A 20,334-nucleotide genomic window follows, 5' to 3' on the forward strand; every position below is an offset into this window, starting at 1 on the left:
TGCATTTTAACGGTACTGTAATTTATTGGATCTGAAGTGATGAATGGCAGCACAAGGGGGCTGGGCCCAGTGCACAGGGGAGTGCGGATGCAGTGGAAGCCAAAGAGAGATGTATAGCTGAGGGGAGAGTCTGGGAAAACTCCCAGAACTGTTGTTGCATGGGGCTGGGGGAACACCACCATCTACAAAGACCAATTTCCTCCCACACCTTGCTACCCTACCATTCAGTGTAGGATTTGTAGTAGAGGCTCCTGTAAGAAACATCCACGTGCGGAAGAACGCAGTTGAGCACAGTGCCAGCAATGCTCTTCTCTGCTCCTGAGAGGCACACTGTTATGCTTCCCATGCAGCCCTTGCTGGTGGTTTTGCAGATTCAAGCCACAAGCAAGAAATGCAAAAAATGCTTCATCCCTGGGGGAAGAGGAACACCTGGTGGAAAGACAGAGTAAACATGAGCATTACTGCTCCTCCCCCATGTAATCTCCCAGCTCTGGAGTTTGAGCTGCATTCAGCAGTAACTGAAACCTGGCTCTTTAACACAGGGGCCAATTACTGCCTGTTAATGCAAGGAGCTCTGATAGATAAAGCAATTACCCAGCTCTGCTAGGCTGGAAAGCACCAGATGAGATGGCAGGGCTACTTATGCTAGCATGGGTCTTGCAGGACAGCTCGGTGCCCCAGCAAACCTTCTTGCAGTGACAGACAGGGCAAGTTCTTGCCTTACACCCTCTAGCTGCATACCCCCTGCATCTTCACATGAGCCAGCAATGTGTCCCTGCTGCAAAGAAAGGTAATGATATCCTGGGGTGCATTAGGCAAAGTATTGCCAGCAGGTTGAGGGAGGTGAACTTTCCCCTTTATTCAGCACTGGTGAGGCCACACCTGGAGTACAGTGTCCAGTGCTGGGCTCTTCAGTACAAGAGACATGGACATACTGGAGAGAGTCCCGCAAAGGGCCTCAAAGATTATAAAGGGACTAGAGCACCTCTCGTATGAGGAAAGGCTGACAGAGCTGGGACTGTTCAGCCTGGAGAAGAGAAGGCTTGGGGGGGGGCAGGAACTTGTCAATGTATATAAATACCTGAAGGGAGGGTGCAAAGAGGACGAAGCCAGGCTCTTCTCAGTGGTGCCCAGTGACGGGACCAGAGGCAATGGGCACAACCTGAAACACAGGAGGATCCCTCTGAACACCAGGAAACACTTTTTCACTGTGAGGGTGACTGAGCACTGGCACAAGTTGCCCAGAGAGGCTGCGGAGTCTCCATCCTTGGAGATACTCAAAAGCCATCTGGATGTGCTCCTGGACAACCAACTCTAGGTGGCCCTGCTTGAGCAGGGGGTTGGACAAGATGACCTCCAGAGGTCCCTTCCAGCCTCAACCATTCTGTGATTGTGATCTCTAACCATCCACATTCCTTATTTTCTGTGCCCAGTTTCTCCACCCATCTTGGCCAGCTGCCTTTCCCCCCCTCTTCTCTGCTCAAAGCCCCCCTTTGTTTGCCTTTCTGGGGGTGATGCGGCAGTGAGGAAGGTGGCTGATCCAGAGGTAGTGTCGTGATGATGAGGAGAGGACAACGGTGGGTGCAATTCCCAGCAAAACCCCATGGCTCCTTGGTCTTTTATCCATCAGTAACTGCTGACCTGGAGGGACAATGCCTTGGGAGAACCTCAGTGGGTGATGATGAGAGGGTTGACCCACCTGAGCCAGCATCAAGTAGAGGGGAAATCAGTCTTTCATGGGACCACATCAGAGTCCTTTTTGCTCTATGCAGAGCACCCTTTGCCTCCTGTACAACCTCAGTAGGGGATATGCTGGTTGCAAGATCAGAGACATGGATGGAGAGCAATGAGTGGGAGCAGGCTGGCAGGGTTCCTCCCTGCATGGCGCTGTGAGTCAGATATGGTGCCCACATCTCTAAAAGGATTTTGAAAAAATGGAGGATGAGCAGAATAATTACAAATGTGATTTGGAGGCTGGAGAAAACACTTCCCAGGGACAGAATGAAAGAGTTCAGTCTGTTATCTCACCAAAAAGGGAGCCTGAGAGGTGATTTGATTGTAAGCACTTCACAGAGAAAAAAATACTTGGTGTGAAAGAGCTCTTTAACTTTGTTAATAAAGGAGGCTGGAGCCTGTAGTCAAGCAAAGTGTAAATACGAAACACGGCACTGGGCCATGCTACCTGAGAAGTGCCATCTGCTCTGCCTCCTTGCATCCTCCACCCTGTCGTGGACGATACATCAGCTGAGAGACACTGGGTTCATTACAGGCAAAACAGAATAATGGTATTTCTTACTTGGAGTTACACAGGGGCCCTAGATAATGAACGGTCACTTCAGGCCTTAAAAATCTATGAAACTGCAGGCACAAGCTACAGACAGTACTGCATAAAGAGGCATCCTTGACACCTGCAAGAAACAGGGAGCTTCTCTGTATGTCCCCATGTGACTGGACTGCAGCAGGAACAACCCCAGGCATCCCAGGTCTATAAGCAGCCACTGGTCTCACCTAGCACCTGGGAACAGACCCAGGAATAGCAGTGCTTCCCATCTGGGCCTGCCTCTGCCCAAACCCACAACAGGCAGCACTACTACATGGGATGGCTGCTGGCTTGGCCAGGCTGTAGCAATCCCTCCCTTCCCTGCGAGGCTGGTGCAAGGAGAGAGATCAAGAATATTCCCCCAAGCCCTCTCCCCACATGTGCTCTTTTCTCATTATACTGTCCCTACTGCCCACACCAAAGTCCATTGGACTGCCAGTGCATAATTGCCTCCCCTGGCCACACTGCTGGCTGGGGAGTGCAACTGCAGTCTCTCATCCAAGTATGACTGGAAGAGTGAGGCTGCTGAATGAATCAAAGAGAACATACGTACAGGAATATCAGAGCTACAAGGGGAATCCAACCCCACCCTGCAGATGTGGAGTCAGATGCTGTGACTGCTGAGGGAGGCACTGGCAGGTTGAGGACAAGTGCCCAGGGAGAGACAGGGCATGTGAGGGGAACTTTAGCAGCATCAGAAGGAAGTTAAAGACCTGTGTCCCAGGGCAGAAGCTATGTTGGGTTTGCAGGATTCATTCTCCCACAGGAAATTACTCTGGCAGAGAGAGTGCTGGGCAGGAGCAGTATCTATCTCCACAGGATATGGAGAGGCCAAGAAGAGGTTCAGGACCTGCTCTACATAACCCAAAACTTGGGAGTAGTCCCTGCCTGCAGAGCTTACTAGCAAAACCAGCCTGCACCTGTCTCACAGTCTGGACAACCAACCATCAGCCCTGCTAGCACAGTGACCGAGCAGTGCACTCTATGGTCTTGCAGCCAAGCCCTCCTGTTTCAGTCCTGGCTCCAATGTCGCCAGCCCTAACTTACCAAAAATTGCAAGTCAAATGCTCCGAAACCACATGAAGTTTCTAAAACCATGCCCGTTTTCTTTCCTCCCTAGGGGGCTTAGAGCCTTCACAATCACTGGGATTTCCAGTCCCTGTTTTTCCCCATGACCTGGTTTCTAGAGCCGAGGATCTTCATTCCTGACCTATCTCAAAGCTGAGACTCTCTGTGGATACCAGACTCCAGCAGCTGGGGCTTGGATGGCATCACTGATGATTCACAAGCAGGCTGCAGTTCCTCCCTCTGGGGGGAACACCCCTGCAGTGTACGTGCCAAGGCAGTAGACTGAAACATGTATTGGGGCACCCTAGGGCTCTGCCCAAGTGCATCCAGGATCACCCTTGGCTCTCCCACTCTTCATCTGAAAAGAACTTGGACATCTGGGTAGACAGCACATTGAACATTGTGTGCACTAGCAGTAAAGGCAGCTAGCAGCATCCTACACTGTATTAGAGGAACACAGCCAGTAGATCAAGGGACGTAACTATCCCTTTATACCAGTACTTGTTAGTCCCCATGAAGTAATACTGCATGCAGCTTCCACCCCCAATACAGGAAAGTAATGGACAAATTAGTAGGAGTTCAGTAAAGGACCACCAAGGTACTCAGGGCTTGAAGCACTTGTCCTGTAAGTAAAGGCAGAATGAGGGAGGCTTGTTCAGCTTGGAGAAGAGATGGTTTCAGGGGGACCTCATAGCAATCTGTCAGTACCTACAAGGAAGTTATCTGAGAAGACAGAGCCAGGCTCTTATCAGTGGTGCTCAGTGGGAGGATGAAAGACAATGGGCATAACTAAAAGACATGTTCAGACTAGATAAGGAAAAACCTCTTCCTCATGAGGACAGTCAAGCATTGAAAGCCGGGGTCCAGAGAGGCTATGCAGTCTCCCACCTTGGAGCTTTTCAAGACCTGCCTGGATGAAGCCCTGAGCAACCTGATCTGATCTCATAGTTGACCCTGCCTGCATAGAGAACTGCTGAGGTCCCTTCCCACCTGAATTATCCTGTGATCTCTAACTCAACATAGGAGGAGAAAGAGTCTCTTAGCTCCAAACTCAGAGAGCAGGATGAGGCAAAATGTCAGCTGCCTGCATCAGGTACATGGTCCCCTCCGAACATACACTTTGCTGCCCCCCCAGACCCTGCCATTCAGGACAGCTGAACACTTGCTTCCCCACTCCCATACTTGCAGAGTCCAGGAGGCTCCTGCTTGGCCAAGACTGATCCATCTTGTCTTCTGACACAGAGGGAGAATTCAAGGCTGCAAGCGAAGTGCTGTCCAGCACAGTCTCCAACACCTGGCACCAGCTCCACCTCATTCTCCCTAGGTAGTTCCACTGAAGACCTTCAACATCTAGAAACAAAGCAGCAGCTCCACAGGACAAGGGACATAACACCTTCCAGCTCCCTTTACACAGTGAATTATGTCATAGCAGGTGGGTCTGCCTTGTGCAGGGTGGTGGAGGAGGTGCTGAAACATGAAGTTAGAAGAATTACTAGGCTGAGACAAGGAGAGTGGCTCTTAGCATGTTCATGACGATGGCTCCAATTAGTGCAATTACAGGGCTTGGCTGCATCTTCCTGCTTGTGATTTTCATTAACAATTGCATGGTCAATTCTGCTACTTTTCACTAGGCAAGCAGCCAGAAGCTGGCAGCAGCCTCTGCTCCTGGCAAGGTCCAGAGGAAGGGCAGGTACAGACTGCTCCCCTGGGAGGCTAGGCTAGCAACAAAGACCCAGCCAGGCATTCGGACGTTCTGGCTCCTGGCAACAAGAAGACGGTTTGGGAGAAGGGAGGTGAGTGGCACAGCTACCTGTCCTGCTGGAAGGGTACGCTCCTCACAGGCGGCTTAACTGCACTCAGCACAGCTGGTCCCTCAGCAGGAAATACCATCACAAACACCACCACTCTCCTAAGTCCCAGACACAGCTCAGTTTTGGCTGCATCACCTTTCCTAATGCAATGCAAGACAACCAGTTCACCCCCCAAAATATGACTCTCCAAGCAACAGCAGGGCACAGAACCTCTCAGGTTAGCATGACTCCAGAAAAGTGAGCCATTTCCAAGTACAGGGTGCAGTCTAGGAGTAAAGGTTCTTTCAGTTTCCTTGGACTGCAGAGACCCAATGCTGTAAACATCAAAACCTGCATACCCCAATGATGAAGAAAAAGAGCCTCAGTGCAGAAGCAGGGGTATAGAGTTAGGTGCAATTATTTGCCACTGCAAAGATTGCAGATAAATGTGAACACTTTACAGCCCCAGCCGTCTGCACCCCGAGCTCCCCTTTCCCCACCACACTGGGCATCAACCACAAACCACATAATAAAAACTACAGAATTATTCAGCTGAAACAAGAAATGAAGCACAGCTTGAGGCAGCCCTACTGCTGGGCACCAGGTCCCGTGTTGCCACTCTGCCTGGCTACTCCTGTGTGTTTTGGAGCCAGGCTGGCTTTCCTACAGTAAGCTTGCTGATGATATCTTGTTTGCTGGGCAGAAGACCGGAGGAGTGCAGAGGAGTTTGCAGGGACACTTTCTCCCTGCCCTCAGGATGTTTACTATATTGAAATTTCAGCAGGAAGCCAAGCATCTGTTCTTCAAATAAAGAGGTCTCCCAGGGGAATAGGTAGGGGGGCAAAATCAGCACACTGTGAACACCTGGTCTCACAGGCAAGAACAGAGTTTGCGGAAGGAGTGCAGCACCTCTGAGATTCATTCAGCTTTGCTTCCGCTGGTTAATTAGTTCAAACACCATCAATATTCAATCACAGCCCTCTACTTCCTGTGTATGGCTGTATGTCAGTGTGTGTGCGTGGGCCTGCACAAACAGGGGAAGGCCTGCACAGTACGAACCTAAGTGTGTGTGCTCTCCCCAGCAAAGGGGCTCACGTGTCTGTGCTGCTGCATGCACATGCAGGTCTCCTCAACACTGCAGTGCTGAAGAGTGGTTCCAGCATGTTCACACTCTTCCTTTGAGGAAGGGGGATAGAACCAAACTGTGCCACACAATGACTGACTGTACAGAAAACTACTTCTCCCATCCCCTAAAGTGGCCCCTGACTCGGAGCTCGTCAGAAAACAGTCTGCACGACCAATGAGCTTCATCACTCCTCTCAGAAGACCGCAGAGACCACACAGTGGCACAGACAAAGGGATCTCTTTAAAGGCAGGAAACCTCACAGCCCTGTGCCTGCACACAGGGCTAGGTTCACCCAGTGTTTCCAATCCCAATCCCACTGCATCAATCCAAGTCTGAAACAGCTTCAGCAATGGCAAGAGGCCTTGACTACCTCTGTACAAGGCCAAATTGCTGCACGGCCACCCAGGGTTATTTCCAGAGGCAAACAGGATCCTACTGGTACTCCCAGCTCCCATTCCCCACTACTATCCGCTCCATACTTCCATCCTGTCTCCTCAGTAGACTCCAACCCTACCTCTTCATGCCTGGAGTCTGCACTTCACTGCTATCACTACAAGATTGTGCCTTCTCATTTTCTTTGTGCCATTGCTGCAGCACTCCTGCCTCCTCCTTTAAGTCCTTCATCCTTGCCTCTTTTTCTGTTTCTGGCATTTTCTGTGCACAGTAGGGTTTTTTCCTTATATGAAAGAGGGTGGTCAGGGGTTCTTTCTTCCTTTCATTAAATGTTAGTGCCCATTCAAGTGAGATGGACAGTGTTCAACAGACAAGCTGTGCGGCTGCTTTAACACTCTGCTGCCCTACCCTGCACCAGCATACAGTCCCGTCCCACCCCACCCCTCTTGAGCTTGCCTGCAACTATGACACATTCCCTAGAAGCCACCCAGCACCCTAGTCCTGCTCCCGAGCAAGACCACATCCAGGTGCAGGGTGACTCAGCTTGAAGGCAGGACTACAATTTCAGCAAAAGCGAGGATGAGGCCAACCAGCTTCCTTTATAGACCTATTCCAGGAATTGACCCTAGGAGGTAGGTAGTGACCTCTCGCCTAGGACCCATCTCCTCAACCCCTGAGGCTTCTGGGGAGGGGAGCCAGGAAATATGTAGACAGAAAGGAGCCCCACACCATGCCCCAGTGGAGTTGCCTAGAGAGGAATGCTGTCGTTTTCCCAAAGAATCACAAAGCTTTTACCCCTTCCTTCTTGCCAGTTCCTGCATGGACCCATGCCAAAGCCTTTTTACTTTGTTCACTGATCTCCCACACTAAACTCGCTGCTTGCACTAGCTGAGCCTGCAAAATTAGGTACACCTAACCGCGAGCAACCAAGATTTGCTCTGAGAGCTTCAGGGTAGAGCTGGAGTACCAAGACTTCTCAGGCTCTCAGGGAATCAGAGTCCCAGGAAGGAGGGCACTCAGGAGAGCATCAGGCCCTTCAAATGGAAGAGCATCCCTATCAGCTTCATGGTGGATTCAAACGGGCTCTCCTGCAGCTCTTCATAGAGCCAGTGCTTCCACTTTGTTTCTAAAACATTTCTTGCTGAGAGTGAGTACTAAAGCAGCCAAGAACAGAGTGCTCTGCCCTGCACCATATGACACTCTCCACTACAAGTCCTCACCAGGTGAGCCTCAGAGCCAACATAGCTGAGGCCTGGTGAAGCTCTGGAGTACGGGGGAGCCTTGCAGACACAGCAGTTAGTGAAAGTAAAAGCAGAGAGGAACAAGCAGCAGGGAAGGTCAAAAAGCAGTAGGAAAGCATTCATCACAGATACTCTATCCCTAACTTGTTGCTTTTCTAAATGTAGGGAACAGAAGGGCTTCTGCAAGGCTCAGGTGCAATGGATAGGGGAAGAGAGCTGAGAAAGACAGCTCTGGCCAACGGAACGGTGGCGCTTCGCTGCTTTGAAGTCAATCTTTGTCCATTTCCCCAAAATATCAACACTGCTTCCCCATTTTGTCATCTCTATGCCTCATCTCTGCATCTCCTTTAATCAGAGCCTTGAAATTTGTGATGGAGAACTGGTCTCAGGTCACTGAGAGTGGCGAGTTCCACTCACCACAAATGGCAGGATTTGCCCATCCTCCATCATGGTGCTCCTGCCAGTGCTGAAGAAGTGACGCAGAGCAGACAGACACAGTGGATGTGGGTGAACAAAAGTGGAGCAAGCAGATCTTGGACCAAGAACAGCAGCGCTGGCACAGAGGGTGTGGGGAGAGGGGAACATATACACTGTGCTCCCTCCCTTGGGAAGTTTAGGCTCTCACCAGAAGCTGTTACAAAAGCAAGATAAACCCACAAACAATAGGATCCTTTCATTTTCCTTCTAGGCTTCCCAGGCAACACCCAGCACTCCACAACAGTTTAGAGTGCAAAAGCACCCTATATTTGGTCAGTTAATGGCAGGAAGATGAAGAGACTTAAGCAGAGGAGCTCACTGCTTATTGTTTGGTAAGCTCAGTCGGGCACCTGCAGCAATGATATTTATACCCAACACTACACTGTTTTTAAATGCAAACTTCTATGCTGGAGCTCTGAAACTCCAGTGAATGAGGTGCATTTCCATTCTTAAATTACAGATCTATAGCTACCCCTGCACACATGGCTGGGAGTGCATGACAGCACCATAAAGGTAGGTGCACATAGATCTCAGTAGGAATGCTCCAGGCTAGACAAAGTAATTTAGATCCAGGACTGTTGCTCAAACACGCTGATGCACAGATGCTAAAAGAACCCCCAGCTGCGGGAGAGAGGCCTCAGTAGACCCTCAAAATTGGTCAAGCTGCATGGTTCCCGATAGGACTCCAAGAAGATCCTTTCTTCAACCAAAGGGCAGGACCATGTCTTTAATGCATAGCTGGGCACATACGTTTAGCATTCCTGCTGGGCACATGGTTTTGTTAGCATTCCTGCTTTGGTCACTTGTAGAACGAGGTGCTGAAGGGTGAACAGTGTCTCTTCTCACCTCTTTGTCTTGATTCTTGATCTAGCTGTTCAAGTAGAAGCTAAAGGAACAGAGATTCAGTAGCTAAATCATATGCAAGGTGACTTGAAGACTCCTAGCACTAGAAGACTCCCAAAGCTATCAGGACTCAAGAAGAAATTGCGTTTTCCAATTATGCCCACTCAGGGACTTGTGCCTTCCCTCTCTGATGAGTTATCATGCAAATTTTTGCCATGCCTCAAATGAGTCCTGAAGATGCTGTGAAACAGCTGCCCCTTCCCACCTTATTCTAACAAGCCTGACTGAATCTAGACCTTGAGATTCTAACATTCTGGAGCTTTGGCCAGCAGGGAACATGCTATCCCAAATGATGTTATTAAATCAATGTGCCATTTCATCTGAATGGTAGGAGTAGTTCTAGCATAAAACAGATAAAAATTGACTTTCAAAGCAGTAGAAAAGCCATCTACACATTAAGTTAATCTCCCACAGGTATGCAGAAAACTGTAACTTCTTCAGGTTCCCCATCAGGATATCCGTCCCCAGATTTTCCAAACAGAACAGTTATTTAGTGCCTAAACATCCTTTGGATATGCTGATTCCGAGTTCTGTATCTTGGCCAGTTTTGCAGACACAGCTCTTCACTGCTAGTTCCTCACGTGCTATCCCTTACAGCCCTAGAAGCTTATCATGAAATGTTTGATGCAGACTACTATCCATCCTTTCTACATTCTTCTTCCTGAACATCTGCTATTGAACTCATGACCCACATCTAGCAATTAACCTGGTACCCAACACCATTAATTTACAAATATATCCCACAAAAGCTAAAACATCCATAAATACAGAGATCTAGTTGCTATTCTTTTTCCTTAAATCATCTAGAATAAGGAGATCAGATTGTCAGCGTATGTTCTCTCTCCTTTCTTTTTATGAAAAGAATGCAGAAACCAATCCTCAGGAATAAAAAAAAAACCAAACAAAATGTTTTTACATTGTAATTATTTTAAAGCACATCATAATTTAAAACCCCAACTCTAAGTGCAAAGGCAATGACCCAAAGTCCCTGCCCCTGCAAGGTCTTAAGCTCCACCCACAGAGTAGAAAGAAAAGAAAAAGGTGGAACTGAGACAGCAGGAAGCATCACTGCAATTTTCAGAAACCCTTAGAGCATTCTCTCTCCTGGTATTCCCAAGTCCTGTCACCTTGGCTCCATAAGCCTGTGCAGAAGCATCTACCATGCTGAGCAGAAGTATTAAACATGACTATCAGTATCTGCTGGGGTGGTGTAGCACCTTCATTTTACACATATTGCAGCAGGAGTAAGAGGGGTACTGGGGACACAGCTAGCTGTTCAGCCATGTCATTTCTTGGGTCCAGCACACAGTAGGTGCTTGGTCAGAAAGAACCACATCTACACACAGTCTAATTAACATTTGATTTGTTTGACACTGGATCTGCTCTAGTCCTGACCTCATTGAATTTTGGGGATAAGGGCAGAGTATCGGGTAAAACCTTCAGATTGGTGACAGCACTGCTGCTGCCAGCAGTCCTGCCAGACAAGACCTTTTAAAGAAGAGGTCCCCACAGGAGCTACTGTGTGCTTACCGGGAGCTAAGAAGCAGCTTCATTCCTGCACTTCTCCTAAAAGAAGCTGGGACATAGAAATCAAGCGTTGGAGGGATGAAGGCAGAGAGGAGTGGCAAAAATACGGATCCTGCCTGTTCTGCACACAAGCACTCATAGCATCATCAACTCTACCCCAGTGAGGTTCCTGCAGAGAGAACTGCATGGAGAAAAGTCATATAAAGACTGCAAAACAGCAATCCTTTCCCAGAAGCAGAGGACCTTGTGTCTTAGACTCCCAGGCAGAAATCCTTGCAGGACCACCTTCAGCAAGTCCCAACCTGCCACTGAGTGAAAAACCTTTCCATCCTAGCACTGCAGACCCAGAAAAGCAGCAGAAGTACTTCAGCATGAGCTGGATTAGGGCCTTCTTGCTGTGTGCTCGTCACAAAAGCACCTGCAGAATATGCCCTACCATGAACCTCCTTGCACTACAAGATCCCTACCTGGATTCATGAGGCTGGGGGGAAAACTTCTTCGTCCCCTGAATCTCAAGGAGAAATTAAGTATTAATTATCACCAAGCTCTGCATAAGGGCTTTTTAAATTCATGGGCACAATAGGACAGAGATCCTCTGCCATTCCTATCTGGATACTAGAAGGAACTAGAACAGGATTCTTTCCAAGACAGATTAATGATGCCCAGTCAGTCTCACAAGCAAACTGGACATATGCTGTGGCAATATCATGAAGCAGTAGACACTTCTATGTTCTTATTTCCAGGTTTCTCTTATCTTTGTCTCTGAAAAGAACAAAATTTTACTGAACAAGGAAACAGACATCTACCTAGCCTCACTAGAAGCAAGCTGCTGGCAACTTTCCCGGGAAGGGTGCAGAACCAACTGCTTGTCCCAAAAGCTGTTCTGAGCATGCTTCACTGGAGTGAATGACAGTGTCATATTTGTCACCAAAAAGTTGTGTCTAGATCAGACATGCTAAGCGTGGACACTAGGTTCTAGGGTATCCCCTCTGTCTTAAAGACGAAATGAGACTGGAAGCAACAGATTACAGGGCTCTACAGTTCACAAGTGCTTGCATTGGCACAATCAAATTTCATCTTCAAACACCGTATGTGGTGCAAATCCTGGCCTGTGAACAAAGTTGCCTTTACTTTGGATTTACAGAGACCTGAAATCCCAGTCTTGAGAATTACACAGTAGAAGGATGCCCAAGCTGAAACCAGGACACAGGCCAAGGGATCTTGTGCATCAAGTAGGATGCCTGGAGCTGAGAATGGCTTGGTCTGTCCCTAGCTAGATTTTCCAGTAGCTGGGACTTGTGATTCTTCCAGCAGGATTCACTCTGTTTCCCTACTGATAGGTAAACTACTAAGAGTAGTAGTCTGGCCTGGAACTGCTGGTTCAGTAGCAGTTAGGTGAGGTAGTTGCACCACCTGCTGTCTGCTGCGAAGCAAGTTACCAGTGTCTATTAGAACATCATTAAAGATGATCATTATTAACAAAAATTTTCTTCTTCAGAACCAGTTGGAATAATCTCCCCAGGGAAGTGGTAAATTCCCCAACACTGGACACTTCTAAGGTTCAGCTGGACAGGATGCTGGGCCACCTTGTCTAGACTCTGCTTTTGCCAGAAAAGGTTGGACCAGATGATCCCTGAGGTCTCTTTCAACCTGGTATTCTATGATTTTATGATTCAGCTTTTTACAACACATGCTCCTGATTAAAGTAATCAGGATAGACTTCATATCTGAAAACTATGAAGCAAGATCAACAGAGGGCCAGTCTAGTCAAAACGGTTCCGGTTCTCAAACAGAATATGAGAAGTTCACTTTAATACCCAGCTCCTCTCACAAGAAAGATCGGACTATTATCCCTTTGGGAAGCTCTCTCAAGTTATTTCCACTCCAAAAACTCCAAAAGCTAGCATCGAACAAAACTTTCAAAGAGGTGAAAATTCTGCCATGCAAAAAACCAGCCACCTGCCCAACACCACTCGTGGCTTAGTAGAAAGGAAAAAGACACATCTTAAATCCTGCACCATTCCCCTTTCCTGGACAAGGCTGCAGCACTAACTGATCCAATCCAATGGGGCAAAGAGATAAGCCACAATACTAAAAGCCTTCTTAGGATACGGTGTCTTGTTCATGCATGAAGGCAGACAAGTCAGTATGCTCTCTTGGCTGGCACAAATATGGCAGGTTGGAGGAAGATCCCCCTAGTCCTAGAGATCAAGGATCCTGTTCATGGGCAAGTATTTTGTGCGCCAGGCCTCAAAAATAATTGAGCATGCAGTAGCAAGGTCAGTGTGCGTCTAAAAGGAAAGAAATTCACAAGACAAATGATCTCTGCTTGATGAAGCATAGGTGCATAATGTGCAGACAAAAGGGAATCAGAAAAACAGTTTATTTAAAAAACAAAAAATCCCCCCCTCAAATACCCCCATACTTTCTGATAAGCTTATTGCTCAAGCTAGATCTCCTGTAATGCTGCTCTCTCTCCCCTTAGCCTGTAGGGCCAGAAGTACTCATGCATCCCTGTCCTTCCTCCAACCAGCATCATTTGGCTATGTTCAATTGGTCCCAAATACCAGCATTTAATTCTCTCCTCACTATGCACACAGAACATGGAGGTCACCAGGCACAAAGGCTCCTTCTCATTGGGACCAGTCTATGGATTTATATATAGTCCTCTGCTCCCACCAAGATGGGAGTTCCTACTTAGCAGAACTATAAAGAAAGTATAGGAAGGTATATCTACCTTCTTTTTTTAAGCCAAAGCCTAAACAATGCTAAAATCATCCCTGAACCACTCAGCCTGCAGTCCAGACATATTCACACTCATTCTACAGCTCATGGTCTACACTCTCAATATACAGCCTTCAGAATTCCCTAATAAGCTTTCTATAGCATTTCCCAGTCTCACCACGCCGTTCTACTTCCACTGAACCAGGGCTTGTCTTCCAAGTTAGCTCTCTGTGAATGGGATATTGCCTGTTTCTTGTGCAGCATCTACAGATCCGCACTGTAGCAGAACAGCAGGACTCTCTCACCAGGCCCTGGCTCTCCTTTGGGTGGTCACAGACAGAGGCTCTTGGTCCTTCCTCCTAGATAGCTGTCAGGCAGGTTTGGTAAGAACAGAGCAGGGGGCTTTGTGCTTCATGTTCAGTCAACGTTGTTGTGGAGTTTCAACATCCTCTTCCTCCCCATGTTCAGTGTGGCGCAGCAGCAGCTCCAGGTCAGGGTCGGAGCTGGCCTCTTCGTGTAGCTTCAGTGCTTTTTCACCTGCATGCAGACAGCCCATTTAGCAACAAACTCGCTAGAGTACCCATCAAACCTGGTGTTGGCAAGGAGCCGAAACTAGACACAGCTCCTAGTGGTGCTACGAGAATGCATACAGAGAAATAGGAAGGGATTTAAAACAGAATCACCTTTGGAATTCATGGCTTTGAGAATGACATGAAGGGAGATTCCTGACAGACAGACAGCAAAGCCCAGCCAGTTCAAGAGACTGAGGCGGTCTCCCAGCAAACGTGTGGCGAGGAATAAAATGCAGATTTCCTGTGGAAACAAAAAACATGACAAGTGGCAGGGCAGGACCTGAGGAAACATGCACGAGACGTTTTACAGCTCAAGCCTAGATCAAGATGCCAGGCTGCTAATTTCCATCAGCACATTCTTCCACGTGCAGAGAGTTCTAAAAACAGTTTCTAGAAACAGAATGACCTGTTAAACTGGGAGGTGGGATTTTAAGTCCTCTGACTGCATAGCTTGGCTACATGGGAATCCTGTGACTTCCAGATCAGACAAGTTTCACATGTCACCATTCAGCTCAAAAGTATGTGTGCCGGACTCCTCAAAGGAGGGGAGAATGTGCCAAACTAGGTTAAAGAGATAGCCCAAACCAGTGGTTTGTTCATATCCAGGTCTGATGCAAGAGCATGCCCTTCTCACCCCACCCTCCCCCCCCCCCCCCCAACATCCATTGCTCATGAGGCCCATGTGTTTTAGTCTACCCCAGATCCCACCAAACTTCGGACTTCAACAAACTGGTGGAACAGCTACCAGTCTCTGCCCCTTGCTGTCAGGGACCAAGGCACTTTACTGCAGAGACTGCAAGGCAAAGCATATCAAGCTCCTGTGCAAGGAAAACAAAAATAACAGGAGATGACTTCTAAGGCTCGAAGGAAGTTCCCACCACATGAGGCCCATTAGGGATGACTCAGTACTTGCCTTCTAGTATTAGCACAGGAACCACGCCTTACCTTAAAAATGCCAGCAATGGAAAGGGTGAGGCTAGATGTTCTGGAAACCAAGAGGAACTCAGAAAAGCCTAGACCAAAGGCAAGAATTCCACCCAAGAACAGCTTCCCTACCAGAGAGAACAGCATTCCTGCTTCATGGAAATGGAAGAGCTTCTCTGATATGGACAAAGGCAGGCCTAGGAACAAGACAGTGAGTAGCAGAGTACCTTTCCCAACTCCCACTCACAATAAGATGGGGGTGGGCTGCTCACATTCCAATATCAGGAGGATGTGGAGCCAGTTCTTCATAGCCCTTACTTCCACAAATATGGCAGGCTACTATTCCTATGCACTCTTTAGTGTTCTGCCAGCATAAGGTGTATCTGGGTCCTTATAATTCCAGGTCTCTAACTACTTTGTAAAGTTCATAGCCGTTCACTTATCTAAATGAATCATCTCAGACAAAAAAACTACTAAGCAATCTCCCCAACCACTCTATAAAGCTATCCCTGCTTTCTCTAATTAACTCACGCACCCTCAAACACCGCAAAGAGTGGGAAGAGCCCCAGGAACATGAGCGGCTGCAGGTGAAACATGATATCAATGGGGTTCTGGAGCCCTGAAAGAGGAGAATTAATAACAGACCAGGTAGCAATAAGCCAGGGAACAACATAGCCCCTAGAGCCTTTATTAGTACCATTCCTAGACATACACCTTATTTATAATGCCCACGCCTGTGCTGCTGCAGAGGCCAAGCCACCTTCATTACCCATCAACAGATAACCCCTGCCCCAGGTTTCAAACACTGTCCCTTACACAAGATGCTTTGTTTCTGCAGCAAAGGCTACCACCTCCTTATTGCCCTCCCCGTTACCAGCCCCACGACCCACTTCCTAACGCCCTACATACCCAGTTCAGCCTTTTGCATAAGTATCTGCGTGAGAGTCCAGCGAATACCCCCAAGGAAAGAGGCACACAGCACCAGCATGAAGCCCTGTGCGTTGAACTGTGTGGACTTGTAGGTGAACATGAAGAGCCCCCCAGCGATGAGCAGAATCACCAGCAGCAATGCCACCCTCTGAATGAGAGCAAACACAAAGTCACTACAGACTCCTGCAGCTAAACAGAGACAGACACCTCCTCTCTTTCAGATTCATCCACGTAATTGCATTCTTCTTCTACTTTTATGTTTCTTGTACACATACTGCCTATTTCCCTAGGCCTGACCTTCTCCCTCCCTAAAGCATTGCGTGGGACCCTTACCACTTCCTCCAGCTTGAAGAGCAGTGAAAAAAGCAGGATGAAGAGAATGGCAGAGGATTTAGTCATCGTGTAGCTGTAAGGACCAAAATACACTGTCAGTCTCCACCAATGTAGTCCTTCCCAGCAAAGTACTATTAGAAACCAGATCACCCACTTCTACACTGCTACCAGCAAGCTATCATAGACCCTGTATGCCAACCCCACCGAGCCATACACCCATTCAAGAAACTGACCCTGACAAAGCACTTTCTAAACCCCACCACAGGGCTCCCAGGGAAGATGATGTTTGTACTCACAGGGAGACAGTGACGTATAGGAAGCTCCAGTTACTCAGCCCAATATCCAAGGAAGTTGACAGAGCTACAGAATCAAAGAAAAAAATCCTGAAGTTAACTGTCTTCCACTACATAAAAAACAAAACAAAACAAGAACCCTGCTACTTGACCACGAACATAGAGAGCAAAGCAAACCCAGAAAAAAACTCAAACGTTTTCCTCAGGTTAACTCTTCAGTACCAACATAGCTCAGATACCCTCAGCTTTTTATGTTTCTGTCCTGTTCCCTGTGATTTAAGTTAGGCTTAGCACCACACTCACTGAACATACACTACGCAAAAGTGCAGAAATAATCCTTGCCCTCCCTGTGACTGAAAACCATCGCAGATTTGCACAAAGTCTTTTTTGAATGTATCAGAGCATGGTAATAGGTATGAGGGCCACTGCAAGAAGCCTGAAGAAGCAAGTCTGGCAACAATCCCCAGCACGCACCCTTAAACCTGGTGCGGCTCTTGTTGCAGTCTATTCTCCCTTGCATATAAGCTTCCTACCACAGGAAACAGTTTTACTGATCCAGTGGCATGCTATGCTGAAAGGTAATATCGCTACAGATGTGGAGAAAGGATTTTTCAAGAAACCATACGGCACATTATGTAAGGTATTGCAAACCTTGCCAGAGATCTTAGACCAGATGCTGCTTTGTGGGAGACAGTATGACGATGACTGAACCAACATAACATAAAGCCAAAGAACCGCTGAAGTAGCTAGAGTTCTGTGCTCTGAGTAGGAGCTTCACTCCTTGGTCTCAGCTACAACAGTTTTGTGTGTCACGTAAGATGAACTTCCGTATCATAAAGACCAAGTTCCAACCAGAGCAAGCTCCTGAAATAACATAAACGCATAGCTTGATACCAACGTTAAACAGAAAAAATAACTTGCGGGACAACTCATGGAGGTACTGCACAAGACCCTCATTGTACGTTCTCATATGCCAGTGGCCTCTCCATGTTCTAACTAGTTTTTGTTACGACCAATAAAAATAACTAAAGCTTTAAGTAACACCTACACCTACCCTGAACCTGGTAAGGAAGCGCACGGGACGCCCGCAGTGCTGGGCACCCGCGGGGGCGATGCTTGCCGCTTCCCCCGTACCCCAAGGCAGGCGGCAGACGTCGCGCTTGCTCCGGGCGCTGCAACGCGCCCGGCCCCGAAGACCCCCCAGGACCCCGGTCCGCGCCCCGCGCCCCAACGCGTCCCCGGAAGAGGCCCGAGACGGCGCCACGACGGCCAAAGCGGCACAAGCACCCGGGAGCAACCGCTCGGCGCCCCGCTCTCGCTCCTCTGCACGCCACCGCCGCGCCCCCCCCGGCCCCCTTCGCTCCCCCGCGGCAAGCAGGGCCTCCACCCCGTCGCCGCCCAGCCCTCCGCGCCGGCCGTACCTGCGGGAGCCGCCCGGCGGAGGCAGTCGGCCCAGGAGAGCGCCGCCCGCGGCCGCCCGGAGCGGCAGCGCGCCAGGGCGCGGGCGAGCGCCGAGAGGCCGAAGATGAAGAGGAGGTGCAGCAGGGTCACGAGCAGCGGGAACGGGAAGCTCTGCGGGACCGACAGCCGCCGTCACTGCCGCCGCCCGCGCGCCGCCGCCCCGCGCCGCCCCGCCGCCCCGCACCTTCATGAGCCACTTGTTGTAGAAGGTGATGCCGATGGAGAAGCCATAGTAGAGCAGCAGCAGCGGCGCCGCCAGCGCCACCCGCCCCAGCGCCGCGCCGCCCGTCCCCGCCGCCATGCGCCCCGGCTGCCCGCCGCCGGCGCCGCGACGGGGGGATGTGGGGTGCATCTGAGGGGCCGCAACGGCGGAGGGAGAGGGAAGGCGAGAGGGCTGCTGAGGGGCCGGGGCGGCGGCGGGGCCCCGCCAGGAGGGGAAGCGAGGGCACCGGTGACGCCGGCGGGGCAGGGGTGTGGAGGAGAGACGGTGCCCGAGGTGGGCGGAGCCGGTGACGTTGCCGCGCAGGGCAGGGCCTGAGCGTAAAGAGGCAAAGGCAGCGGCAGGCAGCGGAGCGCTAGTGGTTATTATTGTAACTCGTAGGGACGCCGTGCGACGGCGCCGCGCCCCGCCCCGCCCCGGCCGCAGCATCCGCCGCGCAGCATCCGCAGGCCGGTGGCCCCGCCGCGAGCGGCTGGGAGTCGGAGCGCGCGCAGACGGTTGCGCCCACTGCGGGCTCCGTGCAAGCAACACCACTGCCGGCCTCCCGCCGCGGCCCGTGCAGCTCCGTCCCCATCAGCCGTAGTGGTACACGAAGTCGTAGCTGCTCGGCTCCTTGGGGATGGGTGGCGGCGCTTCAGGGATCTGGATGTTCTCCAAGTCCAGGAGTCTCAGCTTCATTTCCATGCTCAGCAATGTGTCCAGGTCACTTTTAGTCAGCTCACTGGACATGTCCTTCCCCAAGAGAGCATTAAGCCCATCAATCCAGATACAGTACTGTGAAAAAAAAGAAAAGGATAATTCACAACTCCAGGCATAAATAATTGATAGGTTATGTTGAATCTTTCCATTCATGCAACAATTGGAGATGCTCCTATGCAGCTCCAAAATAGGAAACATAGGAGGGAGTTAACCTATGGGGGGGGGGGGAAAAACCCAACCCCAAAACAGCTCACAGAGATTTCCAATGGAAGTAAGAAGCCTAGGAGTAAGCATTACCAGATGGCTCTAGGAGAGGGCCAAGAGTTTCTGTTGTGGCAGAACAACAGAAAAAGCAAAGCTATTTTAGGCATCAGTGTCTTATAGAATGGGGAAAAGTAAACAACTGACTGCATAGGAGGAAAGAAAGCAGCAGTCCAGACTAAGGGAATTAGTGTAGGGTTTTTGTTTTTTTTTTTTTAAAAAAGAGAAAAATAACTGTGGGGCGGGGGGGGGGGCAGGAAGAAGATTCACACTAAGCATCAGCAAGATTTTCTAAGAATGAACCTGGTGGGAGACATCCTACTCAAGCCTTTAATGAGAAGCAACTGATTCTTCTTAATCCCTGAAGTTAATTGCTTTATATTCTACTGCTTAACTGGTATGTTTCTTACCTCATATTTATTAGGTGCAATGAAGTTCAAGGTCTCATCAGGATCGTATAATATCGAGAAGGCCAATTCTAACACTTCCTGAATGGAAAAGAATCTTTCACTCATTGACTGAGCAAAACATCACAGCACCTTCTGCCTGCTAACCCAACAAGAGAAGCTGCCTTGCTGCAGCTCAGTGCACTTTCCCATATCAGTATTCTGAGCAACTCTGAATAGTCTATAGCACAACCAGGCTATGTTCACAGCACCTAGCAATCACAAATGAGTACTAGGAAAAGGCCCAGATATGAGATGGGTTTTGTAAACAATACACCTGCAGCATGGAAGACCATTTGCTCCTGTTGTCTGCTTGTTGAAGACAAAGAGAGTCTTCAACTCTACAGCACTGGATATTAATTACAGGCAAAAAGGGAGCACTTACCTTGTTCTGTTTCAGTGCACTTTTCTCCTTCATGTGTGGACAATCCTTCCCTGTGACAATGGCTTTGATGTCTGCAACTGGAACTAACAGTGAAAAAGTAAAACTCACAAACAAGAAGTCCTAACCATGAAAAGACAGAACTCTGTTTTGTCTTTGCAACTGAGCATTGTTCCTGTTGTTGTAGCTCATTACTGCAGTTTCCCAAAGCACATTACCAGTAGCACATCCCTACAGTTGGCTG

General features: G+C 49.2%; 2 protein-coding genes across 17 annotated transcripts in view; both read right to left on the minus strand.

Moving 5' to 3' along the window:
• On the minus strand, nt 1-18,731 carry SLC35H1 (solute carrier family 35 member H1). 10 transcript variants are annotated; one of them, XM_087750117.1, is made up of 12 exons: nt 18,267-18,731; nt 18,043-18,193; nt 16,625-16,688; nt 16,329-16,401; nt 15,975-16,143; nt 15,601-15,684; nt 15,087-15,262; nt 14,253-14,382; nt 13,875-14,106; nt 4,571-4,738; nt 1,082-1,162; nt 1-429 (listed from the first exon to the last, which is right to left on the minus strand). In XM_087750117.1, the coding sequence occupies exons 1-9, from the start codon at nt 18,729-18,731 to the stop codon at nt 13,991-13,993; spliced, it is 1,428 nt and encodes a 475-aa protein (XP_087606243.1). In that variant the 3' UTR covers nt 1-429; nt 1,082-1,162; nt 4,571-4,738; nt 13,875-13,990. The 10 variants fall into 10 exon arrangements, with proteins under 10 accessions (XP_087606243.1, XP_087606245.1, XP_087606252.1 ...); XM_087750119.1 differs by lacking the exon at nt 4,571-4,738 and adding an exon at nt 9,262-9,301; XM_087750126.1 differs by lacking the exon at nt 4,571-4,738 and having other exon boundaries at nt 15,198-15,262.
• Nucleotides 18,646-20,334, minus strand: part of ELMO2 (engulfment and cell motility 2) — a 25,739-nt gene continuing 24,050 nt past the window's right edge. For all 7 annotated transcript variants that reach the window (XM_087750112.1, XM_087750109.1, XM_087750108.1 and 4 more), the window contains 3 exons: nt 20,094-20,176; nt 19,673-19,750; nt 18,646-19,076 (listed from right to left, as the gene is read on the minus strand). In XM_087750112.1, coding sequence (XP_087606238.1) covers nt 18,876-19,076; nt 19,673-19,750; nt 20,094-20,176 — 362 coding nt within the window. In that variant the 3' untranslated portion in view covers nt 18,646-18,875. The remainder of the gene's footprint in view (nt 19,077-19,672; nt 19,751-20,093; nt 20,177-20,334) is intronic.

Source organism: Nipponia nippon, unplaced genomic scaffold (genome assembly GCF_047370975.1).
Source record: "Nipponia nippon isolate SJK-2023a ecotype South Korea unplaced genomic scaffold, ASM4737097v1 scaffold_13, whole genome shotgun sequence".
Lineage (NCBI taxonomy): Eukaryota > Metazoa > Chordata > Aves > Pelecaniformes > Threskiornithidae > Nipponia > Nipponia nippon.

Bases quoted from the DNA above. Each gene is read 5' to 3' on its own strand.
- SLC35H1 (XM_087750116.1), bottom strand. From the start codon at position 18,731: ATGCTGCGGCCGGGGCGGGGCGGGGCGCGGCGCCGTCGCACGGCGTCC. The intron at 15,685-15,974 runs GTATGTAGGGCG...CTCCTCTTTCAG, and splicing joins TATGCAAAAGGCTGAACTGG to GGCTCCAGAACCCCATTGAT. The intron at 14,383-15,086 runs GTAAGGCGTGGT...TTGTTTCCACAG, and splicing joins CCATTGCTGGCATTTTTAAG to GAAATCTGCATTTTATTCCT.